The sequence below is a fragment of the Dysidea avara genome, chromosome 12 (genome assembly GCF_963678975.1).
Source record: "Dysidea avara chromosome 12, odDysAvar1.4, whole genome shotgun sequence".
Classification (NCBI taxonomy): Eukaryota; Metazoa; Porifera; class Demospongiae; order Dictyoceratida; family Dysideidae; genus Dysidea; species Dysidea avara.
This window is the reverse complement of record NC_089283.1, coordinates 16,413,428-16,431,300: the sequence shown is the minus strand read 5'-3', so window position 1 is coordinate 16,431,300 and position 17,873 is coordinate 16,413,428. Positions and strand designations below refer to the sequence as shown.

At 37.1% G+C, this 17,873-nt stretch overlaps 2 protein-coding genes across 4 annotated transcripts; one reads left to right on the top strand and one right to left on the bottom strand.

Moving 5' to 3' along the window:
* The first annotated feature begins 51 nt into the window (after positions 1-51).
* LOC136241846 (activating signal cointegrator 1 complex subunit 1-like) lies at positions 52-9,164 on the top strand. Of its 2 annotated transcripts, XR_010694427.1 has the most exons (9): positions 52-209; positions 276-461; positions 521-699; positions 754-843; positions 1,291-1,337; positions 4,278-4,403; positions 7,695-7,884; positions 8,164-8,308; positions 8,881-9,164. XR_010694427.1 is itself a non-coding variant. In XM_066033205.1 (8 exons), the coding sequence occupies exons 1-8, from the start codon at positions 89-91 to the stop codon at positions 8,995-8,997; spliced, it is 1,056 nt and encodes a 351-aa protein (XP_065889277.1). In that variant the 5' UTR covers positions 52-88; the 3' UTR covers positions 8,998-9,164. The 2 variants fall into 2 exon arrangements, 1 of the variants encoding a protein (XP_065889277.1); XM_066033205.1 differs by lacking the exon at positions 8,164-8,308.
* LOC136241844 (methylcrotonoyl-CoA carboxylase subunit alpha, mitochondrial-like) lies at positions 9,111-16,659 on the bottom strand. Of its 2 annotated transcripts, XM_066033197.1 has the most exons (15): positions 16,571-16,659; positions 16,397-16,518; positions 16,074-16,343; positions 13,616-13,727; positions 13,476-13,557; positions 13,105-13,232; positions 12,317-12,411; positions 12,178-12,266; positions 11,232-11,341; positions 11,082-11,174; positions 10,884-10,998; positions 10,451-10,552; positions 10,092-10,387; positions 9,327-9,398; positions 9,111-9,277 (listed from the first exon to the last, which is right to left on the bottom strand). In XM_066033197.1, exons 2-15 carry the CDS (start codon positions 16,408-16,410, stop codon positions 9,176-9,178), a joined length of 1,680 nt encoding a protein of 559 aa, XP_065889269.1. In that variant the 5' UTR covers positions 16,411-16,518; positions 16,571-16,659; the 3' UTR covers positions 9,111-9,175. The 2 variants fall into 2 exon arrangements, with proteins under 2 accessions (XP_065889269.1, XP_065889270.1); XM_066033198.1 differs by lacking the exon at positions 16,571-16,659 and having other exon boundaries at positions 16,074-16,339.
* Between the last annotated feature and the right edge of the window lie 1,214 nt (positions 16,660-17,873).

Genomic DNA, 17,873 nt, shown 5'->3' with positions numbered 1-17,873 from the left:
CCCAAAATCAGTGACTTCCTGTTCGTTAATTACCAGGGGCGTCCCTCTCTCATATGTCAAATTCCGTCATCCACCAATCTCGCAAACAATGGACATTTTGCGGCCGAATGTTATTGAAATAGATGGGCGATGTTATCGGAGGATTGAGTGGTGCACGGCCAGAAAAGATGACGCGGTTCAAGGTAAAGTTGAAGAAAAAGTCGAGCAAGGTACTTTAGGTGCGAATCAGTCGCTATTTTGAAGGTTGTTTTTCGTTTGCGTCCGCCATTTTGAAGAAGATGAATTAGCGTGGGAGTGCGATGGAATGCGCCAGACCGATGATGGATTTTACCTAGCACTGCCAATCGCGGATGTCTTCCACAAATTCATCTGTGGAAAGAAAGGTGAAACAAAGAGACGCTTAGAATCTGATACTGGGGCGAAAATAAAGCTACCCCGCATTGGACAGCCTGGGGATATAGGTAATTTAGTAATTAGCAATACATTTTATGTACATTCCTAACATATGTGTGTTGTTTAGAGATTACAGCTAGCACTGCTCAAGCAATATTGTCTGCAAAGACACGATTGGAAATACTTGTAGATTCGGCACGTCCTTCATTACCGTGGACACACTTCATATCAATTCCTCTCAACACTACTGCTTTCATCAAACGGTTTGACTCCTTTAAAGAACAAGTTATGGAACAGGCTCAAAATGTATGTACTGTGACTTAAATTGCTATTGTTTAAGTCAACAATGCTTTGTTTTAGGCCAGAGGGTTAGATATTTCCTTATTCCAAAATCCTGCAAAGTTGCATCTGACAATAGGAGTACTGCGATTGTACAACAGCAAAGAGCAAGTGAGTTGAATATTTTACAGTGTAATCAAATGGAGTGTTTGTGTAGCACTAAGTGGCAGATGGTTGTATCCTATATAAATGCTACAAGTAACACTTTACTCAGTAACAGAACAATGGGAGCTATACTGTGTTGGTAAGTTTTATCAGGATAGCTTGTTAAGGGAGTGTCTTGGATTAAGTGGTTATGTGGCCTTATGGCTTTCACCATTCTTCCTATATGGCTGCAGTGAGTAGTAAACATTTCATTTATGCAAAGGTCACATGCTTCATTGTGGCAGATGCTTTTAATTTTATCACAGTTTGTTTGTGATGCAGTGTCACATAAAATTGTGAATGCTATTCCATTACATTGTACCAAGAGTTCATAATATAAACTCTTGATTGTACTTAATAATATTTTATCAATTATCACCTTGTTGTTGTTTACTTGTTTTGTGTTTAATGTAGGAGAAAGCCAGTCAAGTGTTGCAGGAGTGCCTGGCCTATGTGATAAAGTAAGTTGGGGAAACCACACACACTACAGAACACATACAATAACTGACCAAAAACAAATCTTGTTGCATTCCAATGGCCTTTTTACTGGTTTAGGTCAATAACTAAAGTTGATTTGTTTAAAAGTTTAATGTGTGTGTCTACATGGTGTCCCTTGTTAAAGTGACTGAATTTAAAAAATTATTTCAAAAGAAATAATGATAAACCTTTTTAGTATATGAAAACGACAAGTAATGTAATATATGCCTCACTGTATTCCAATGTAATGATATTAAAGGTGTTCAAAGCCAGTTATAGATTTTATGAAATCTTATCCTTCTGTGTGTGGTTCCCTAATATAAATATAGCTGTTTAGTATATGTGAACATTGCTTGCTGTAGGCAAGATGATTATACTGAAGTGTATATAGGGATATATATATATATATATATATATATTTTTTTAAGGATCCGTGTAGTCCTACATGCTTTTTATGGGAGATGTGTGTATTATGGCTTCATCGTATAGCCCATTAGACTACCTGTGTTTCTTGGCCACCTGTAGTTGCTATGGTAACTTGTATATTTTGGTCTGCCTTTGTCCTGATGTTCTTCTGTGTGGCTTTGTGGCCATCATCACTTCTGATACCTGTCCTGCACCTGTTAGAGAACTATGAATGCTGTAGATCCTATGTAATTTGGACCGCTTGCTACTAACCAATAGTCTGGTGCTTGGGATCTTTAACTAGGTGCCTGTATTACATAGGTGTCATCATTTAGAGCAGCAATTCCGCTGTATAGAGACAGAGGGGTGGAGTATTTTTGCTGTTGCGAGCATTAGTTTTTCCTGTTCTGTTTTGAAACAAACTCACTTATTAGTTGGAGGGGGTGCATAGTTAGTAGTTGCAAACCTCTCTCTATTCACCCCTTGTTTGTGTGCTGTAAAGGACACCCTCTCTAAGTTGAAACAGAAAAAAAATTTGTTTTGAGTCGTGAAAGAGGATCTTCAACACACACTCATCCAATTTTCAATTTTATTTCTTCATAACTACCTGTAGGTAGTGTAGGTACATCATAACACAAAATTTTCATTAATGCATACCCCTTAATAATTTAACAGTCAGGCTTCACTCAGAGGAGGTTGAACGCGTTCATGTGAGCTGTCCCTTAATTGCATTCTTTGATTTGGTATTTCACGTGATCGTCAATAGTTGCAATACAAAACTTAAAAACGGTGAGGTTCGCTGGGAATCGTAAAATATTCAGATCGTCCTACATGTAAGCTTCAAGGCAATGTACTTTGTTTTGTAATCAGTGCTGAAGTCCGGGTGAAATTAATAAGTTGCAGTTTGGTGTCCACTACTTCACCAGCCTGCATGTACGTATTCTCAAACAAAACATGAAATGATTCAGTGAGATCATGATGGATTAACCTCTTCGACCAGTGGGATTTTGTGTAATTTGTTTTAGTGGCACTTAAAAGCGTGTCCAACCTCCTCTGGGTTTCACTGCAAATATTACTGTTACAAGTGGGTTCATATATCAAATGTGTGTAAACATGATTTCTCCCCACACTAACTGCTGGTGTCCTGTGGGCAAAAAAGTTATTAGCACTCTCAGTGTGTTTTCTGACTAGCATAAAAAATAATGTCGAATGTTGTATACAAAAATACAACCACCTAAAGCAGAACAATATTACGTTTTACTTAATTTTAAAGCCACCATTCAGACAGTGCCCTATGTGTAGGATGACAACAATGGCTCCACTTGAATGGTGTACCATCAGCTGGCCACCTATCAGATATCTGTGTGGAAACACAATACATTGTTTAAGTCCTGTACATCACTAGTTCTAACACCACATGTTGAGTTTGTTTGTTACTTGTTAACAAAGTTGGACGCTAGTTTGTAGTGGAAACCTGTCAATGAAAGGAAGTGGACATTGGGAGGGAGGTGATAAAATAATTAAGAGTACATGTGCTAGAACAGAAATTAGCTGTGCTTACTAGAGTGACATACAATGTAGTTATCAGTTCACTTACTGAATGAAGTAGAACTCTCATGATTTTGCCAAATGTGGCTAGTAGTTATTTTTGCTACATGTGGTGGTAGACCTTGTCTAAACCATACTTGTCCATACCAGGAGTGCTTTTGACACGTTTGCCACTTCCTTGTACTGAGTTAGTATGCTAGGGGAAAAGAATCAGCCTTTTAAAAATACTTTAATATATGGTTATATATAAATGGTTTGACCTAGACGTGTACTACCTGTACATTTCAGACCAAAGTAATTTCAGTAATTGCTGAAGCTGGTTGGTTGGAAAGTGGCCAATGGGAAATTGGTGGAAGTTTCAAAAACATCATGTTTAAAAAGTCAAGGGAGTATATATTTTATATACCTATGCTATAAACCTTTTCCTCACAGAATTTTCTGTTTGGGAACTCTTGTATTTTTGAATATTGTTTCTAATGAATCACTGTGTAATTAGTAAAGCCGATATTGAACTGAATTTGACATGACAAGATATGGTTACTACAGTAGACAAATAAATGAATACTATCTTGCCCTATGTAGAACGTGTATAATCTTCCTGAATTACTCAAACAGTTGATCTTCGTGGGGTCAATTGCTTTAAAATGTTAGAGTCTCCTCCCAAGTAGATATGTGACATTTCAACAAGTAATTATATAAGGCATTTAATTAGAAGTCAATTTATGACCAGCTGTTCTATAAAGTTTCGGTTAGCGTTTAATTAGGTTTCGATTATGAAGCTCAACCAATTATTACATTGACTTGCAATGAACCCAATTACAATCAAGGAATTACAAAGAAACACTTCATTAGATATAAACACACACAGAACCATACAATAGCTGATTTGGAATTGATTCTATTGATACCTATATTTAGGAAAAGAATGTTAAGATACTTGAAGCTCTTTTTATTGTGTTTTCTTTTGTTAGGCCATGTGTGTCAGATCAAGGGTTGCCATTGACGATGCAGTTTACAGGGCTGCAGTACATGAATGATGACCCAGCAGAGGTTGATGTACTTTATGCTAAAGTGAAACTGACTGACAACTCAGACAGGTATATAATCTTGTCATATCTTTTAACATGGTCAGGTAATATGTGACCGGAAATGTAGCATAATAGTGCAAACCTAAATTTAACAATATAAAAATTATACAGGGTAAAATTTGTGCATGTTATCTGTCATTTTCGTTTGTGTATGTATAGGCACGTCCCCTTTTCAACTTGAAGGAATTCGTTATACCATAGTTGGTAACCTAGGAGGCCAGCTGTGTTGTTTTTCAGCTGTTTGACGTCTGTAGAGCCCATTGGGAAAGGTCTTCACCACTTCCTTATAAACTCGTTTCACCCGTGTTTCAAACTGGCATATTGACTGTCTAAACCAAAGCTTACCTGCCCAGAAGTTTCTATATGACCTTTATTTATCACGTAATAGTGAACAAAGCTTTGCTCATGTGGGTGCGGAAAGACAAACAAATATACATACGTACATACATCCATACATGTATACACACACACACACGCACACACACACTTTTCAGAAAACAATTTCAGTAAACCTGGTGCGCGCTCACAGTCGTTCATGTGGGTGCGCATCTGGTTTAAATAAGCGCTCTGCTCTTAATGAAGACAGACTCTAGCTAACAGCAAAACTTGGATAATCATCTTATTCGCCTACTTGAGAGGAGTTTGAATGTCTTGAAGTAGACCGAGTGACATGCAAGATGCAGTACATGTGTAATAAGTGTTTGTTTATATGGTGTTGAAGAGATAGTATGCCATCAACCTTCGCTGAATTCGATTTTGTCTGTGGCTAGGTAAAGTTGCCCTGTGTTTAATTCAGTTATTCGTGGCGAGCATGATGGTATAAGTCTTAACTCTGAGCCTGAAATTATGGTGTATATATATATATATATGCGACCATTCTGATTAATTTCTAAATGGCTCAGATCACAAAGTGATTGCATGATATTTGGGATTATAATATTAAGAAGATTAAGTTGAGCATATTGATGGTCCCACCCACCCTAACCCAATCAAATGGGTTTGCTAATTCCAAAGGTCGAAAAGCCAAGACATGGTGGGTATTTATAAGAGTTCTTCATGCACATGCGTTGTAGACATGTGGCACTCATGCCCATGTATTAGTAACTACTAACAGCTGGTAATATTAGGAGACTAAGTCAAACACCATTGATATGTAAGACTGAGCATTCTGAAATATAATGTCTGAACACTTTGAAAGTTTTTGTACAGTACTGTTGAGTTTGTCTTACCACGTAACAGGATTGAAATGAAAAAATGCACTATTATGTTCAGATCTTGTCACATAGAGTTTAAGGTTTGTGACAAGATTTAGTTGCACAGGTTATAATTTGAGAGAGATACTTGTATTACAGCAAAGAATCCTTTGTGTCATAATATAGCAATTATTGAACTTCCGGTATGACTCTACTTGAAAACTGTTAGTGCATGATTTGCTCTTGTTGAGCATGTCACAATTACAAATAATTGTATGCCCACACCCAGCTTATCATATCATTACAATATTCACCTTCCTTAGGAATGCTTTGTGTGTATCATGTGTGCTAGACTAGCTACTAACTACCTCATGATGTTGTAAGATTAGTCAACCAGTTGATGAGTGTGTGACCAAAGTCACCAAATGATAAATTAGTCAGATCAGTATTGATCTCCTAATTGTCTGTTTTCTTTGCTATTTTGTACAACAATAAATGTGACCCGCTGAGTGAAAACCGACTTGTTTGCATTTTCCTCGAATTTCATTTTATGGTATTTTTGTTATATAGTGGGAAAAACCAATGAACTATTAAAGTTTCAACCAAGTGGTTTTGGAGTTGTGATGGACAACAAGTAGAGCAAAACAATCGATTTGTACAGTGCTTATATGGAAGAATAATTTACAGGTGCTTGTTTAGTTGATCATAACTCTCGTCGAGTGCAATGAGCTATATGGAGTTGGTACTTGTGCCATTCTATTCACCATGAACTGGGGCATTCATCAAGGTTTAGGTTTTGACTTAAATAGACCCATACTATCAAGCAAGAAGGCTGTTCAAGCTTTAAAAAGGCGATGATACAGTTACGTTTTACCGCAACGTACATGTAACTCACATTTGCTCCATGGTACAAAAATGAAACAAAGATATTCCTACTCTCCATGAAGAGGCAAATCCACTGCTATATTTAGATTATTCGATTCGAGTCTTCCTTCACTGTTTACTGAAGCGATTGCAACGTTGCATAAAATTATTTATGTAGCACATGTTTTTACCCAATGTATTTCAATGGCATTTATCTCTAAAACAGAATTATGCAAACAAATCAGGTTTTCACTCAGGGGATCACAAATATGTAAAGATTTTATGTGTATTCATGCAACTCAGATTATTTTTTGCCTTACTACCTATACAATTCCGTTGTAAAAATGTTTGCTTGTAGAATACTACCACCACCACCACCACCACCATATCTACTTGGGTTAAATGCCACATGCGGCACCACATTTGAATAATGACCGTATGTACTTATGTGTCCTTAAACATCATCATGAACACCAAATAATGCCATGGCTATATATTAAGTGTAATTCATAGGCTAGTTACATACTGGCACTTCTAAGATAGGAAGGAGAAGTAAACCATGTTATGTTAACAGTGAGCAAGAGAATAAACAATTCTTCTCTTTCATGAGCCTATACCACTTTTTGCTGCCATTCTCTTCCTTTGCTTTTTTAGCCACACTTGTTATTGCTAATAGCAGGTGTTAAGGTAATTCGTGAAACACGCTTTTGCCTTTTTAGCTGAATGTAAGATACACACAGTGTTCGTGCAACTCTGTCTTAACAAGAGTGCAACATGTAGTAATCTTCTCAGCATACCCCAGTACATATCATGTTTTATAATTCCATTTGATAATTAAATTTTGTTTTAGACAAAGACAATTGGAATTTATTTTAGGAGGCAATTTACCTTACTTGGAAACTGCTTACCCCCTTGAAATTTAAGACTTCACATCTTGAAAGTAATTCTCTTTTAGAGCTGGTCCACCATTTGGTTAAATTGCATCTGTATCCAATCCATGACATACTGTATGAAAATCTAATTTTTATAAGTATTTGAATATCCACCATTTGACCAATCTCCCGATGTGACATGTTCCACACCACCAGTGTTGTACAGCTGCTGTAATTTGGAATGGGATGTTTCAGATTCCCAGCCTGCATGTGCACATGTACAGACGGAAGCTTATTTTAAATTTCTTTCAAACACTCTAACTGCCGGGACATGCATTTGGTGTGAAACTGAAATAGTATATCCATCACAGATTACAGAAGATGGTTGATGGAATTTGTCAGCAGTTTGTGGCCAGTGGTTTGATGCATCAAGAGTATAGTCGTGTCAAGCTGCATGCTACCCTAATCAACTCGATCAAGAGACAAGATGATGACCTGCCTGAAGTATCTGCTGTAACAAAAAGACCAAGAATATCATTTGATGCTAGACCTATACTACAGGTTAGCTACATACGAGTACTAATATGTGTCTCTTGCTATTTTGTGTTGTGAAAATCCAATTTTTCACCCAGAAAATTCTAACCGTACAGGTGTACTGTGTTGTATGCTCTGGAGCTTAGCAATATTACTATGTACCGTACAATATACACCAATCTCACAAGTAGAGTTCTGCAATATACTGTACCTATATTTAGACATACTGAAATGTTAACCAAGTCACTATACTGTAATATATTGATACTAAGTAGTATGATTTTGTAGCATTAAAATAAAATGCAGGTTTACAGTAGGAGTAGCCAGAAGAGGTCGGCAGTGATTAAGCACCTTTAGAAATTAATTTCTCAAAAGTCAATGTTCTGGAAATGTGTGGAATATGTACCAAAGTGTGGCATCATTGTGTTGTTCACAAGAATATACATACCTGGTTAGTGCTAGAAGAGATATGTCATATGTCAAATAGAGTTATATAATTTTCACCTCAAAATATAGAATGTTTTACTACAAAAAAAACAACAACACATTATCTTAGTGCTTATAAGAAGCGCAATCCATATATCAAACACCCCCCTGTCATCCCACCGTTTGCTAGTTTTTTTTTTGCTATTAATGCTAACATGAAATTTCAAGCCAAAATATGCAATTAAAGTAATGCTTAAATCACTGCCAACCTCCTCCTCCGAGTAGCTAATCACATATAGTTTTTTTTCCCTTTATTGTCACATGCTATACCTTAATGTAATTTCCCATTTATTACTGATCAATGAAGTCCATTCAAGAGGTATTATCTTTAATAAAATACACTAAATAAAGGTTTTAACTGAGGGCCCTGCTCACAAGTAAGACGATGTTTAAACTCTATAAAGGTGGTCCATACAGAACACTTTGTTAAAACTCAGGAGGGTGGGCTGCCTCTTGAGTTTTAATAGTTTTGGGTAATGTTTTCAGTTTTATTCATAGTTGCACAACTGTATAAATGTATACACCTGTGTTTTGTAGAAATTTAATGATTTAAAGTTGGGTGAAGTGGATTTAAATGAAATACACATTTCCAAGCGAAATTCAGTGGATGGCAATGGTTACTATCAGAGCACAGCTATCATCAGCATAACATAAGTGGATGTGTGGTGGGCATTAATTGGACACAACATTTGGTGGTTGTCATAGTAGCAGTAAACAACAATGTCAAGACAGAACCAGATATTTGTGAGCAAATTAATTTACTGTAATTGAGGTGAAATATGATCAGATATTTTTAAATATACATTTAATTCTCACACAAATACACGTATAATTAAGTTTCATATTGAATTACACTAGAATTTCCCGGGACAGTTTCACCTTCAGACACTAACACCTCTGCAACAACTCCATCCTCTTGAGCTAGAATGTTAGTCTGTAGAGGAGATTAGAAAGTAGCTTGTCATGGCTTATTGCCAGCTTACCTCAAGTTTCATTCCTTCTACAGTCACTAAAATATCTCCTTTGTTAACTTTTTCTCCAGTTTTTACTAAAACCTACAAGAGGTATGTATATACACGTGTAATTTTTCAGACTTCAAAAAATCCATTCAATAACAACATGTGCTACATATAAAAAAAACTGATGGTAATCTCCATGATCTCAACTAATAATATTTAATGAGGTTTCATGTATACTCTATCATATCTTGAAAGGCTTTGAAAACCTTACATGGAGTGTCAAAGTACTTAAACAAAGTAATTCCTAAGGGAAGTCCCACTTGTGAATTTTAAAGCCAATCAAATCATGGTCACACAACAATGTTTAAATTCAAATTACAACCAATCAAAACCTTAGTTACTACAAATGCTTACATAAAGGTTTGAAACCCAATCAACTGTTTGCCAACAAGAGTATCAAATAGTCAAACACACATACAGTGTTTTTAATAACAATGGCCATTACTAATGAAGATAATGTTACTCTGAATGCTTCATGTACAAACAATGCTATACCATTGAGATCAGACAATACAGACTCAATAATGATCAAAGTAGCCTTAGTTAAGAGGTCATAAGATGATACACCTCACTGTAGGTATTGGGAAATACTCATGCATGGCAATTATAACGAGATGGTCTTTTTGGTTTAACAGCTAACTGGTTTCATTATGCACAATACTACTGTTTAATATTAATAGTGTGTACTAGTTCACAAACTGAACATTTTTATACAACAAATATACTTACTTTAGTAACTCGAGAGCTATAAGGTGGTGTTTTAGCCCCACCCATTTGCTGATCCTGCAAACTTTCAAAGAATTTCGGCAGGGGTAGGGTGACAGTGTAGCTTTGGTCTCCGCAAAACACATACATCGTACGATCAATGATAGCCACATTAGCAGTGAAGAATGACTCTCCAAGGTTACCATGAATGATGTATGATTCTTTGTCTTTTGTAAGGTGGGCATTACATAGAAAACTGGTCCCATTTATGGTGAGACTATATTTAGCATCAGGGTGATAAGCCACCTCAATTTCATGATCTAAAAAAAAAGTAGTGAATACATCATAAAGGATGGTTAAATGTGGTGGGCTTAAGGACTGACTTTCTGTTGTGTCTTGTCCTTGTGAGCTCTGTAGGAGTATCTTTCTTGTTTGTAACAAGTTCACTCTGTCTCCAGTGTTGGTAGAAAATGGTGAGTAAGGGTCTATGGTTAGGTAAAAATTATGTACAGCCTACTATAAAGACTATACCAAACATACAATACAGTAACATACCTATACCCCTGTGCATTTTCACCGTAATACTTTTCAAAGTTCATAGACAAAAGTTAAAAGTACATATTTTAGTACATTCAATACTAGTCAGCCGTGTGTGCGTGCAGTGCTAAAGCTAAGCTGGCCACCAATTGGGCTGACTAAATGTAGACAAATTTACTGTAGGCAAAGACACCTATTATAGCATACAAATTTCATATATACAAACATACAATATGTACATACATAAAGGCCATATTCCCTCCTTGTTCTGTTACTTACCAGTTTCACTGATGTTAGTTTTTGAAGCTTCCACACTAAGTAATGAGAGAGCAGCTAATGCCAACTGGTATGGTGTGAGGGCTGGACGTGGAGCAAACAATGTTGACTGGTGTTGCTATAAGGGAAACAGTTTAATAACACATCAATCAGAATTATTTATCCACTACTTGAACACCACACAATGCAGTACACACGTACTGGGATAAATCCAGTGTGCACATCTGCTTGTTTAAAGTTGGGATGACCTGCCAGACGAGCGACAAACTCCTTGTTAGTTTTCAGTCCAGCTATCTATAACAGCCACACAAACAATCTTACAGGCTATGTTGATAGCAGGGAGGACCTCACCTGGTACTGCATTAGACAATTCTGTAACTTCCTCAGAGCACTTTCTCTGTCCTTATCCCACACAATCAACTTGGACACCATTGAATCATAATAACCAGTAACAACGTCTCCTAATGGTGAAAAGGATAATGGTAAATGTACTAGCCATAATACACTGTACATTCTACATTCAATGGAATACCTTTAAACTAAAAACAAAAGTCACATTTATGGCATGTCACTTGTGGTTGTTTATAAAGTGAAAATCCTGGGGCCTTGCTGAAGGAGGTGAGGTAAGCGAGGATCCTGTATCACAATTTTCCAAGTTATTATAATGCACAGCATCATGTGCTGTACAAACAAGTACATGTGCAGTTGAACTAATTTTCATTGATGACTACTGACTGACAGGATTTTAAGCATGCCTATGCATATAACTCAACAGCCACAGAACATTACAGGTGTAGTAATGTACATTAAAGAACTGTGGATACTAAAATAATATTAGCACGTGATGCTTTGCATTGCAAGAACTTAGAAAACTGCAATACAGTATGTATGTACACTAATATGAACAAGTGCCCTGATCACAAAGGTATGCACATTTCAAATTGTTCTAGATGGGTTCTGGGGGTACTGCAGTCTTCTCTGTGCAACAACCATGTCAGTACCATAAAATTAACAACACCTGTAGATTATATATCCAATAGGTGTGAAGGATATGTGAATGTGGTTTAGGGTTGGGCACTGTTGTAAAAATACTCCATAACTGAACTATTTTGTAACCAGTGTTATCGCCATGGTGATACAGTGACACTAATTGGATCAATTAAGAACAGAACCCACTTCACCTGTGTAATGTGTACATGTCATAAAGGATTGAACCTGCATGGTATGTTCTCTGTGTGGATGTGGTGCTCATGTGTGGGTTACCTAAGACTCTGTGTGCGTGTGTGCGTGTCTATACCTTGGCCTACTCCAGTATCAATTCTTACAGTATCAGAAACTGGTGGTGGTTGATAGTGATGCAATCTGCCAGGACTGGGAATAAAGTTTCTGGAATGGAACATAAAATGATCTCCATACCACACAACAACACCACTCACTGATCGGGATCCTCAGCACATATTCTTGCCTCAAATGCATGTCCATTTTGAACAATCTGATCTTGTGTACGAGGAAGGACAGCTCCAGATGCAACCTATACATTGCACAATAACAAAGGTTGTTAACTCTCTTGGTGAAAGTCAATGATAGTGTACATGTGTGTGTGCATGTGCATGGACACTGTATGTGACTGATTGTACCACAAACAAAAACAAAAACTGAAACATGAACATTTCCTCTACAACAAAACATGAAGTCTTCCTAGTGTAAGCTTACTAAGTGGTCCCAATTTAACAGGACAACACCTTGTCATTTCAACTGGTGTTTGTGGAGGAGCTAGAATACAAAATATAGCAGTGGTTGTGTTATAATGTTGACATAGTTTACAACTTTGTGTTTTGTTGTATAGAAACCATTCAACATTATTACAGGCAAAACAAACACAACACCTGGGCTCATATTTGCACTTAACATAACTATACACACAAACCTGTAGCCAAAACTTAAACTTTTCAAAAAAGATACTCTCGATATGCTGCTTTTAGTGCAGTTATCCATTAAGAAAATAATGAGTAGTCTAGATTTCCAATCACACTAAGGAAATAGGATCAACGATACCAAAAGGTTGCATCAAAATATTCACGTTTGCATCTATTGAAACACCTTGTGCTTCTGTATACCATTGTCCTATCTGCATTACAACATTCTTAGTAAAGGGAAGAACATGCTACCAACCAGCATAGCATGACAACATGGTACAATGCATTTTTACATGCACACTACACACCTTGAGTTGCCATTCTACCAGGTCTGTACCAGTGATCATTTCAGTTACAGGATGTTCAACTTGTAGTCGTGTGTTCATCTCCATGAAGTAGAACTGTTGCTGCTCATCCATTATGAACTCAACAGTGCCTGGAATAGGTCGTATCATTTTAGCACAGTAAAACACAATTACCTATACGTTAACTGTACAAAGTAACATGGTATGTAGGTGGCCAAGAGACATGTAATGAAGATATTGAAGTAGTGTAATTTTTTGAAAATGTATAAATTTGAACAATACTAATCACATACTGTCTGTAACATATAGTTAAGACAAATAGTACTTTGGTGGTATATTTCTAGTCTCTCAGTTTCGCACTAAATAGATCTAACCTGCTCCAACATAGCCTACAGCCTTAGCTGCTCTTACTGCAGTTTCCCATAGACCTCGTCGAACTTCAATATCCAACAATGGCTAGAGAAGAAGGATATAGAGTTGTGTACAAGTTAGGGTAGATTCATCGCTCTCTTACAGCTGGTGCCTCTTCGATAATCTTCTGGTGTCGTCGTTGGACGCTGCAGTCTCGTTCAAACAGGTGGACTGCATTACCATGACGATCAGCAAATACCTGGACTTCTACATGCCTAAATGACACCATAAAACACAAATTAATAAGTACTTCATTATATCTGCAGTATTGTTAGTACTGTATAGTAAAAAACTTTGGCAGTAAAAAAGTGTGACGAAACCCCTCTGTTGAAAAAATTGGCAGAAAAACTTTGGCGATTGAAATAATATTCGCCAAAGTTTCTATTGCCAAAATTTTTACTGTACGGTACGTATGGATATTTAACGACAAGGTGTCAACTCATCAGTTAAGTAGTGTAGTAAGTGTGTAGGTAGCTAGCGTTGTTGTTGTAGCAGTACTTTTGTAGCTACCAATCTAATGACGTGGTAGCAAAGGCGCGTGCTTCGCTATCTCCCGCAATGCAGAGAGCGACCGTATTTACTTTTCCAGTGAACTCCAGTAGCAGAGGTTATCATGTATATCAAAGTATTTGGCTAAATCCATCGCGAGACGATGAACTAGCTGACGTGCTAACGGGAAGCCAGTCGGAAATTCTATTCCAAGTGGGACAAATTCTTAGGAAGATCTCCAAAGTAAGCTCGATCTTTATTGCGTGGTGGTATGAGCTGGCCTTCATCTCAAGTTCTAGTTACTCAATGTGCTCGTGTGATAATCTAAAATAATTGGCAAAAAAGCCTTTGGCAAATTGAACGCTATTCGCCAAATTTGTCAAAGTTTTTTACCGCCAAAGTTTTTTACTATACGGTACATGGTTCTTGAAGCTGGTACCTTACGTTTATTGAGTTTCTTTTTGTCATATTCATGATAAGTAAACAGTATTTATTTCTTAGCTAGGGAGGCCAAATGAAGAGCTGAAGAAAAAAGGGACCTAGGAGCTATATGATACTACAATTCACACATTAGAACACCACATTGATATCAAGGTGTGCGGGTTGAACCTTTCTTTAATGTTTTCTGGGCTGGAACAATGTGGCAATTAAGCAGATATACAAGCTTATTAATTATCATCCTGCTAGAAGTTGTAAGGAAGTTGAAAGCATATACACTGTAGCAGGGAGTCAAAACCTATAATTAACATTAAAAGTCTGTTGAATTTCTAAAAAAATAAATAAAAATCCCAGACCAAGTGGTTTGTATACATACATACATACATATACATACATACATACATACATACACAGTACAGCATTTGTCTAAGAGACTATACACAAGTCCATCTCAACAGTGTACATCTATTATACAATACACAAATTCTGTATTGCAAGCATGTTTACTGGTTTACAATGTGCTGTACATAGTCTCGCATAGCCAGACTGCTTATTTCAGTTATTGATTAGAATTATAAGTGCCTGCTCCAAAAAGGGAGTTTGAATTGACACTGATTTTTGTTAACTACATTTGTACGGAATTCTGCATCTCATTATACTGACCACCTCACTGATAAGACCACATCTCATTACGGTGGATAATTACCCAGGTCCCACTTTCTCCTCCACTTTCACTTTAAAGTAGGGATCTAGAGATAAAAACCTAAATTATATGAACGATGGCATTGCAACATAGCCCTGTGGGAAAACTGGAAATAATTTAGATAACTACAGTTTTGACATACTGTTCTACTATTAGAATATTGAACATGGCTGTTGTATTAGGGTGACTGCTCATATTAGAATATCTTGAGTTGGCTCAGCCAGCCACAATATTTAAAGGGGCGTGGTCTTTTGTGTCTTTTTCACCGTGCTATCAATAAGGGCATGTATGATCAATCACTATAAGTTACAGCTACTGTAGATCATTAAGGGGTGTGTCTTTTGATCATGATGGTCCAGCTAGATTGTAAAGGGCGTGTCGCTCAATTGGTATTGTCAGGTCCGTTAAAGGTCCTATCATACAGGTAAGTGTCTACCAACTAACTCTCTCCCAGTAATACTTCCTACAGCATTAGCAATTTGAATAATTTTGTGGCGAAGAGTGTCAATATGGAAACTTGATACGGTTTCATTAGAAGACAACCAACATTATTGAAGATTAAAAGGTGCAGAGGGCAGACACTACATCTCACTTGTGAGTTAAGTATTATGACATGTAATGATGCATCATTTAGTCTTAACTTTGTGACTATGGTCAGGCTAGCAGACTGGTTTAGCAAATAAAAATAATAATAAATCAATATCTGGCCGCCTATAAGTTTTTACTGCTGCATTTGATGACTAATATTATTCCATAAAGGTGATTTTTTGTATTGTCTCTAGGATGACGTGTAGAGGTGTATGGCATTTAGGGTGTTGCCCATCACTTTGGGGGAAGGGGGCTAGCTAGACTATTTGACAGTCTGACTATTATATTAGGATTTCAATGATAAAATCACCTCAAACATACTCATATGATATCACATACGTACCGTGGTTTAGTGATGTACTTCTCAATCAACACTTTATCATCACTGAAGAAATTTCTGGCCTCACTACGACACTGATTCAACATTGTCTGAAACTCGTCACTGCTCTCCACAATTCTCATACCCTTCCCTCCTCCACCACGATCTGCCTTGAGTAGTACCGGGTAGCCTATAGCTTCTGCTTCTTTCTGTAATCTTGAATCTGATTGGTCATCACCATAGTAACCAGGAATGATTGGCACTGATGAGCTACTCATTATTTCTTTAGACTTTCTGTCCAAGACAAATAGAACTTTATACAAATCAAAAATTATTTTAATACATACATTTTTGTTCCCATGCTTTCTATGGCTGATGGGGGTGGACCAATGAAAGTGATGCCAGCGTCTTCACACTTTTGAGCAAATCCATGATTTTCAGACAAGAACCCATACCCAGGATGAATTGCCTAAAAATGTCAATAAGATCAGAGATACATACACGTGATGTGTCTATTTCACCTGTGCTCCACTTGCATGTGCCACCTTTAATAGCTTATCCTGATCGAGATAGCTACGTTCACTAACTGCAGGACCAATCCTGTATGCCTCATCTGCCTAAGTGGTATAATACATTCCATCACACTCACAGTTATCTCAGTGTTACTGTAACACATACTACTTAGCATAAGTCACCAATTATCGTCAGGTACCTATTATCGTCACAAAACTTTAATAAATAAAACCGGTTGTGTTTACGGTAAATATCTCAGAATTCGGATATCTTGTCTAGACAAAGCTGGGTTATTTTCCATTCTTTTTCTACAATCATGTCTCCTTTTTATCCCTATAGGTGAAGTACGTGGGCTGATACTATGAAGCAACCTTATAAGAGATGAAAGTTTAGATGGTTTGAACAAACAGAAAGAAGGCCACATGGGAAGCCTCGAAATAGATCCACCGCCACTGATAGTCACCAATCCTTCAAAGGATCAAAGGATATGGGCAGAAGAGCAATTTAACTCCACCTATAAAGTTGTGGAGGGTAGTAGGAATGGGTTTAGTGCTGCACAAGAGTGTGGGGTGTGAGTGTGGGGTGTTAACAATGACACTGCAAGATCGAATTTCAGGAGGGTAGTGAGGCATGGCAGTAATCCTGGACCCCAGCCATACTTCAGTCAACCTGAGGAGAGCAACATTTTAGTGGAACAGTTGGTTATAACAGGGGCCAAAGGTTGGTTGTACTTCTCGGATGGAGAGATCTGCAAAAAAAACAACAAAAAAAAAACAAGGCTTGTTGCTACCAGCCAAAGAAAAAGCTAGCAGACATACCTACATGACATAAGTACTGGGTGGATGCATATTAATTTAATGGGCGAAGAAAAATCTAGTAGAGAGTCACTGCAGTTATCAGCAGACAGCCGATTACTTCTTTTGATTTGCATTACCACAATCCAGCAGTTACGAGGTAAAGCAGTTGAGCAGCAATACCACAGAACTGTTCTCATTCAATAAAGATCCAGCTTTTGTTTAGACGTGCTTCAAGTGCTACTAAAACAATTCACTGTTTGTTGAAAAAGTTACAATGTTTGATTTGTATGAACAAAATACAGAACTAATCCTAGCTATATGTGTGTGTGTATAAGCATTGGATTCATGAGCACTGTACTACACTAACTTATTAAATTGCAGCTGAAATGATAGCTAAGTTAAGTTCAGGGAACTGTTGTACCCGTATGTAGTGTGTATGCGTGTATATAACAGTTTCACTTGAAAAATCACACTGACCTGGTAATTCGTACTAATGCTTTCAAATTACAGATGA

Excerpts from the sequence above, each read along its gene's own strand:
- LOC136241844 (XM_066033197.1), bottom strand. Across the intron at positions 13,558-13,615 it reads TTATCGAAGAGGCACCAGCT|CCATTGTTGGATATTGAAGT; the intron begins GTAAGAGAGCGA and ends CTTCTTCTCTAG. Across the intron at positions 10,388-10,450 it reads AGGACAAGACACAACAGAAA|ATCATGAAATTGAGGTGGCT; the intron begins GTCAGTCCTTAA and ends CTTTTTTTTTAG.
- LOC136241846 (XM_066033205.1), top strand. The coding sequence starts at position 89 with ATGGACATTTTGCGGCCGAATGTTATTGAAATAGATGGGCGATGTTAT. Across the intron at positions 210-275 it reads TGAAGAAAAAGTCGAGCAAG|AAGATGAATTAGCGTGGGAG; the intron begins GTACTTTAGGTG and ends GCCATTTTGAAG. Across the intron at positions 700-753 it reads TTATGGAACAGGCTCAAAAT|GCCAGAGGGTTAGATATTTC; the intron begins GTATGTACTGTG and ends GCTTTGTTTTAG.